This window comes from Portunus trituberculatus, chromosome 27 (assembly GCF_017591435.1).
Source record: "Portunus trituberculatus isolate SZX2019 chromosome 27, ASM1759143v1, whole genome shotgun sequence".
Lineage (NCBI taxonomy): Eukaryota > Metazoa > Arthropoda > Malacostraca > Decapoda > Portunidae > Portunus > Portunus trituberculatus.
In genome coordinates this window covers 8213301-8220800 of record NC_059281.1, presented here as the reverse complement: position 1 = coordinate 8220800, position 7500 = coordinate 8213301, and the positions used below count along the sequence as shown (strand labels likewise).

At 42.5% G+C, this 7500-nt stretch overlaps 2 protein-coding genes across 3 annotated transcripts in view; both read right to left on the bottom strand.

Moving 5' to 3' along the window:
- LOC123509459 (uncharacterized protein DDB_G0271670-like) overlaps nucleotides 1-810 on the bottom strand; it is a 55338-nt gene extending 54528 nt beyond the window's left edge. The window contains exons 1-2 of the mRNA XM_045263746.1: nucleotides 769-810; nucleotides 242-370 (exon numbers count right to left, since the gene is read on the bottom strand). Coding sequence (XP_045119681.1) covers nucleotides 242-370; nucleotides 769-810 — 171 coding nt within the window. The remainder of the gene's footprint in view (nucleotides 1-241; nucleotides 371-768) is intronic.
- The window catches only part of LOC123509813 (paired box protein Pax-7-like), a 51409-nt gene that overhangs the window by 4627 nt on the left and 39282 nt on the right, over nucleotides 1-7500 (bottom strand). Inside the window, exons 5-9 of one of the 2 annotated variants that reach the window (XM_045264366.1) lie at nucleotides 4332-4555; nucleotides 2983-3148; nucleotides 1979-2157; nucleotides 1233-1496; nucleotides 647-677 (exon numbers count right to left, since the gene is read on the bottom strand). In XM_045264366.1, the coding sequence (XP_045120301.1) occupies nucleotides 1248-1496; nucleotides 1979-2157; nucleotides 2983-3148; nucleotides 4332-4555 (818 nt within the window). In that variant the 3' untranslated portion in view covers nucleotides 647-677; nucleotides 1233-1247. The remainder of the gene's footprint in view (nucleotides 1-646; nucleotides 678-1232; nucleotides 1497-1978; nucleotides 2158-2982; nucleotides 3149-4331; nucleotides 4556-7500) is intronic. The other variant, XM_045264367.1, reaches the window with a different exon arrangement.

Genomic DNA, 7500 nt, shown 5'->3' with positions numbered 1-7500 from the left:
TTTTTCTTAGTAATTTTATGACTAAATGAATCAATATCAATGAGAATTAATTGATAAATGAATGATTAGTAGATAGAAAACAAATAAGCTAAAAAAATGTAACTGACTAACTATTGCCCGCGTCATTAAGTAACTAAGCAATAATCTAACTCGCTCACACGTTCACTATAACACACACACACACACACACACACACACACCTAATGTAATCTAATACAAGGAGAGAAAAAAAACTACTGACCTTGCCGTATCCCAGTTGATCTCCGATGCTGCTCGTGACCTTCATGACCCAAGGGGCGCGGGTCACTGAGTCACGTGACCCGCGCCCTGGACCACACGCCGCCTGCACCCCTTCCCCCCTTCCCTGTGTCTGTGAGGGTGTGTGTGGTGCGAGTGTTAATAAGTGCCCATAACACTAAGAGAGAGAGAGAGAGAGAGAGAGAGTGTTGATTGTAAGCTACTGGAGAATATAAATAAGGAAATCATTCATAAAATAATTCTACTAGAGAGAGAATGGAGGAAAAGAGAGACGGATGAAAAATAATGAATAAAAAATATAAATAGGAAAAAAAAGATAATACAGAAGATATTAAAAAAAAGAATGATGAATGAACAACGTGGAAAAAAATGATAACCGAAATAATACTGTGTGTGTGTGTGTGTGGCGCCTCCCGGATCTGTGAACGAAAAAAGAAAACGCACATGGAATTACAAAATATACAAACACCTCCTATTTAATAAAGCAGTTTTCCTATCTATATTTCTAACAGAAGTGGCATCTTGTCTTCGTCTTTCCATGGCAGCTGGCATTGGCGAAACCTGCCTCTAAAGTGTGACTGTTTCGTTCTTTCTCTCTCTACACACCTCTTCTCGTCCCTCATCCCCATCCTGATGCTTCTCTCTCTCTCTCTCTCTCTCTCTCTCTCTCTCTCTCTCTCTCTCTCTCTATTTTAATCTGTACATACACAACAGTATGTAACACACACACACGCGCACACGCGCGCGCACACACACACACACACACACACACACACACACACACACACACACACACACACACACACACGCAAAGTAGCAATTAAAGGGTTACACACCAAATAAACAAAGAAAAAAAAATAAATAATACATACACTTTCTTCCATTTAGGTATCATTAACAACAACAACAACAACAACAACAACAACAACAACTACTACTACTACTACTACCACCACCACCACCACCTGGCTTACCTGTACAAGGGCGGCTCAGTACCAGGAATACATTGTGGCGGGGAAATGCTGTGCGGGCGCGCGGGTGTGGTGGGCGAGGCCGTGCGTGAAGGGCGTGGGCGTGAGGGTGGGGCCGGCGGTGGGGGAGGAGCCTGCCGCGCCCCCCATTGCCCCCCTCAGCTGGTTGGATGCCCAGGAGGAAGGGGGTGCAGTGGTGAGGGGGGAGGTTACCCCTGCTGGTGCCACTCCCGCTCCCTGTCCCCCGCACATGCCGCCTGCCGTCTGCTGGGGTGGGATGGGGGATGAGGGAGATTGGTGTGGAGAGATGGGGTTGGAGGGGATGGAGGAAGAGGTGAAAGGGAGAGGGATAGGTGTGAAGGTGTGGAGGAAAGGAAGAGATAGAAGGTAGAGAGGAAAGATGGACCAAAGAGACGGAGAATAAGATGGAGGAAAAGGAGAAAAAAGAAATGTTAAGAGAGAAGAGAAGAGGAGAAAAAGTGGAAAAAAAGGAAAGAGAGAGAGAGATTATATGTAGAGAAGATCAGAGAAGGGAAGATGGAAATATAGGAGGAAGAAAAAAAAACAACAATAAGATTTAGTTAGCTAATATAGAGAACAAAAACACAAGAGTACATTAAAGATAAAAAAAAAAAAAAACAATAGAGAATTAATAATATAGGAATTGACTATAAAGGTTAACCTCTCTCTCTCTCTCTCTCTCTCTCTCTCTCTCTCTCTCTCTCTCTCTCTCTCTCTCTCTCACTCACCTGGGAGATGAAAGGGGAGGTGGGGCAGGAGGAGGAGGTGGACAGCGCGGCGCTCATAGCGGGGTAGGTGGCGGCGGCGGCGGCGGCGGCCACACTCATGTTGGCGGCGCGGGCTTCAGATGCGAGGGCTCCTTGATGCAAGCTTGGCGCAGCGCCCCCCTGGTACAGCCCCGACCCATCTGTGGGAGTGGGGGAAGTGGGAACTTCATTAATGCAGGAGAGATGGGAGTTCCTTCGTTTTTGGATTATGTAACAGGAGGTATTTAACCCTTTCGGTACTAGGATGCATTTTTAACATGAGTTTTGGTAGTGACTAGACGATTTCATTTTCACTAGCAAGGTTCTATGGAGGTACAACGGTTAATGGTCCAGAGTCTTCATTATTTTAATCTCCACATGAGTTTCTGAAGCTGAATAAAATCGCTAAAGAGTAACCAGAATAAATATGGACACGTGTCATTGTACTGAAGGGTTTAACGTTGATGGAAGGTAAGAGACGTGAGGGACGGGAAGCCATGAGGAATTTGAGTGTGTGGGAGATGTCAACAACGGAAAACAAAAGAGAAAGAGGAAAAAAAATTGCATTGAAAATTTCCTTGCAATAAAATAGCGAAAGAGAAAAAAATACTGATGTAGGGAACAAGAAGAAAATAAACTTAAATAATAACACTAACGGAAGAAGAAGAAGAAGAAGAAGAAGAAGATAATAACACTACTGGAAGATGATGATGATGAAGAAGAAGAAGAAGAAGAAGAAGAAAAAGAAGAAGAAGAAGGAGAAAAAGAAGAAGATGAAGAAGCAGAAGAATAAAAAAAAAAAAAAACACGACTGCAACATGAAAACGAAACAAAACAAAAACTTTCAACAACAAAAAAAAAAAAAAGACAAAGATACAAATATAAATAAACAAACAAAAAAAGAGAGAAAAGAGACATAAATACAACTTAAACGCCCCATCAAACCTAATTTAACTGACCTAACCTACCCACATGTCACAACGTACCCTGGGGCTGCGCTGAGAAGGTGGCCCCGGGGTCTGAGAATCCTTGGAACACGTAGGAGGAGGGGGCTGAGTGATAGGACATTGGCAGGCCCATTGCGTTGAAGTTAGTCATGCTTCCCGAGGCCATTTGCTTTCGAAGACGCGCTCTTCTGTTGCTGAACCAAACCTGTAGAAGGGGAAGGAACGGGAAGGACAGGAAAGATAAAGATAAGGAAAGATAAGGAAAAAAAAGGGGATGGAGGGAATGAGGAGGGTGAAGATTGTAAAGAAAAAAGAAGGGAAAGGGTAAAGAAGGGATGAGAAAGTAGAAGGGAAAAATGAAAAGGTATGTATAGAAGGAAAGGAAGGAAGGAAGGTGGAAGGAAAGGAAAGACATGGGAAGAAAAGGTGAAAGGAAGGGAAAGGAAGGAAAGAGAAAGAGAAGGAAAGAAGTGCATTAGAGATTGAAGGAGGAAAGGAAAGAGGGAGAAATAGGTAAAAAGGAAAAGAATGGGATAAAAGAGAGTGAAGGAAAATAAGAGAAGGAGAGTAATGGAAGAGAAATATAGGGAGAGGAAGGGAGGAAAAGACAAAGATAGGTGAAGGAGGGTGAAGAGAAGAGGAAGGAGAGGAAACAAGGGTGGATATTAGATAGGGAGAGATGAGGGAGAGGGAGAGGGAAGGAGGGAGAGAGGAAGAGAGAGGGTGAGAAAATTATCAAGGATGTCTAAATTTTGTAAACACACACACACGCTCTCTCTCTCTCTCTCTCTCTCTCTCTCTCTCTCTCTCTTTCATTCATTACCTCCCCTTTCTCTTTTTCTCCATTATCACTATTTTTCATTATTTCTTCATTTCTCTCCCTCTCCCTCTCATTATTCTCTCCCATTTTCATATTTGTCCCCTCTCCCTTCCTTTTTTCTTCTTTCTCTCCCACTCCCTCTTTCCTCTCTTTCATAACCATCTTTCTGTTTTCTCTTTCTTTCTCTTTTCATACTGTTCTTTGTATACTTGTCTGTCTGTCTGTCTGTCTGTCTGTCTGTCAAGCTATTTAACGCTGTCTATTTGTACGTCTGTCTTTCTGTTTGTTTATCAGCCAGCAATCATATTAGCATGTTTGGTTGTCTGTCTGTCTGTTTGCTTTTCATTCATTCATTAATTCATCCAGTGAGTCATTATGCCTATCTGTTTGTCTGCATGTTTGTCTGTTTGTTTATCATTCATTCAGTCAGTCAGTCAATCAGTCATTTAGTCAGGCAGTTAGGCAGTAAATCATGTATTCTTTCATTCATTTAGTCAATCAGTCAGCTAGTCCATTATTCATATAGTCAGCTAGTCAATCAATCTCTCTCTCTCTCTCTCTCTCATACCTGTATCCTCGCCTCCGTCAGCTTGGTTCTCTGCGCCAGCTCCTCCCTCGTGTAGATGTCAGGGTACTGGGTGCGTTCGAAGGCTTTCTCCAACTCGTCCAACTGGTGAGCGGTGAAGGTTGTCCTGGAGCGCCTCTGCTTGCGTTTGAGAAGCATCTGTGGGTCGTCTTCATCCTCAGATCCGCCGTCCTCTATGTCTGATCCAGAGCTGGCGTGCTTCATGGCTGTTGGTGAAGAGAAGGTGGTTGTGGTGGTGGTGGTGGTGGTGGTGGTACGGGGAGATGGATGAGAAGGAAGAGGAGAAGGAATAGTAGAAGAAGGAGGAATAGGAATGTAGAAGGAGGAGCTGTGGTGGTAGTTGTAAAAGTGATGGTGATAGTAGTAGTAGTAGTAGTAGTAGTAGTAGTAGTAGTGGGATTGTGAGTGAAGATATGCATGAGAGAGAGAGAGAGAGAGAGAGAGAGAGAGAGAGAGAGAGAGAGAGAGAGAGAGAGAGAGAAATTCCTTAAGATCTATTTATCCATCCATCCATCTTTCTATCTATTTATCCACTTTTTTATATCGTTATCATTTCCTCTCCACAGTTCCACTTGTTATTTTCCTCCTCCTTCTCCTACTCCTCCTGTTCCTCCTCCTCCTCCTCCTCCTCCTCCTCCTCCTCCTCCTCCTCCTCCTCCTCCTCCTCCTCCTCCTCCTCCTCCACCTCCGTCTGCAAATTCGTCAAACAACAGGTGATATTCGACAGGTAAAAAGACATCAATCATTTTGGGAGGGAGAGGGAGAAGGATGGTATTAGGAGAGGAAAGTGTGACGAAGAGAGGAAGATAAAAAAAAGGAAATGAGGAAAGATTATGATGAATGAAGGAAGAAGGATAAGAGGATAGAGCGTGAGAGAGAGAGAGAGAGAGAGAGAGAGAGAGAGAGAGAGAGAGAGAGAGAGAGAGAGAGAGAGAGAGAGAGAGAGAGAGAGAGATGAAAGAATCGGATAAATAAAAAGCCACATTTATTATTGCTATTTTCAGCATATCAAGTTTTCTTTATAATTCCTCAAAATAAAGTTTGGGTTTGTTCATCGTATTTTCTTTCTTTATCTGTTTCCTCACTGTTTCTTTTTATTGTTAATTTCCTTTTCTATTTGTTTTATATTTAACCCCTTCAGTACCATGACGCGTTTCCATAATCATTCTGTTTTATATTTGGTGGTTTTATACAGCTTCAGAAACTTATGTGAGGGATTCAAATAGTGAAGACTGTGGCCATTAATCTTCTGACCTCCATAAACCCTTCCTAATAAAATGGTCTAATCGTACACAAATCTCCAGCTTAAAATGTGTCCTAGTATTGAAGGAGTTAAGAAATTTATGAATCAAGATATTGTTCATATAATTTACTCCTTATAGCATACGTATATCACATTTATTCTTTCATTATCCAAGTATATTAATTTATCTGTCATTGATTTTGGTAACGTTATGAAAAAATCTCTTTCAGAATGGAAAAGAAGACTGAAAGGAGCATACTTTCAAAACATCAACACCGTGACGTCACAGCACCACCAGCAAATCACGAGGCAACTGACAAGAGGATGGGAAGCAAGGCAGCCAATCAGAACACAAAACCAGCCGAGTTACCTTGAGGAAAGACGTCAAGTTGAGATGCAGTGATTATTATTTCGTTTATTGGTCTTTATTGACGACATACGTAACTCTAAACCCAAGGCAGGTATTGTGGGTGTGTGGTGAAGGTTTCTGGTTACTTGTGGTGCAGTGAAATGCGTGAATATCCGGAAAAAAACAGGAAAAAAAGATTCCGTGGCCAGCTCGACTGTCCCTGGTGCTGTCACGTAAGTATGTTAGATCACGTTTTCTGTCATACCTCATGTCACGCATACTGGCTAACCATTTTTTTTTTTATTTATTTGCATATCATAGTTGCTTTCTCAAAAAAAAAAAAAGGAAAACGGATGACTCAACTTGGTAAATGAATGTTTGTGTTTACTATCAATAATTTGGTGTATTTACGGAATTGCGATGTATTCATGACATGTTTCTGATTACTCTTGTTGTTGTTATTGTTATATTGAAGTTACTATTATCAATTTATGTTTTTCACTCATTTGAGAGAGAGAGAGAGAGAGAGAGAGAGAGAGAGAGAGAGAGAGAGAGAGATCCAAAATTAGACTTCACAGTTTACTAGTATTATTAATCATCTTGAAAACTGAAGGAGGACGAGGAGGATGAGAAGGAGGAGAGTAATAAATTAAACTTAGGTGTATCAGAAGATTATGTGATGTACTTTTTAGGAGAGAGAGAGAGAGAGAGAGAGAGAGAGAGAGAGAGAGAGAGAGAGAGAGAGAGAGGGAGGGAGGGAGGGAGGGAGAGTTATAATAGTATTTTAAAATAATTTCGCATCTTCCTCATCTTTCATCATTCGCTCCTCCTCCTCCTCCTCCTCCTCCTCCTCCTCCTCCTCCTCACCCTTTTCCTCCCTCTCTCATCCTGCTTCTCCTTCGTTTTCCTTATTTTCCTCCTTATTTCCTTATCATTCCTTTTTCCCTTTCATATACACCATCTTTCTCTTTATTTCCATACCCTTCCACTCTTAATCCTCCTCCTCCTCCTCCTCCTCCTCCTCCTCCTCCTCCTCCTCCTCCTCGTCCTGGTGGTGAAGATATTAACAAGAAAAGCTCCCAGGGTCATCTGTGCCATAACTCAGGTGGGAGGGGACAGAGGGAGGGGAGGGAGGAGGGTGAGAGGGAGAGGGCCGCTGATTACAGGTAAGGCTCTTTTCGGTAACTTTTCAGTAATCGCAGGAAGCGTTTTGTCAAGGTGTTGGTGGGGGGGGGAGGTGAAGAGTGAGGGGTGATGGGTGATGGGTGAGAGGGATGGGGATGAAAGGAGAGAGGAGAGGAGGGGAAGGGAGGGGAGGGGAGAGGGATTTGTGGGATTTGAGAAACGAAAGAAAAGATTTATTTGAATTTACATCTTTGTGTGATTAAATTTAGTGTTTGTTGTGTGTGTGTGTGAGAGAGAGAGAGAGAGAGAGAGAGAGAGAGAGAGAGAGAGAGAGAGAGAGAGAGAGAGAGAGAGAGAGATTTATTGAAGATTTTAACGAGTATAATAATAAAACGCTATTTTTGTTGATTTTTTCTTCGTCTTCCTCTTCTTCC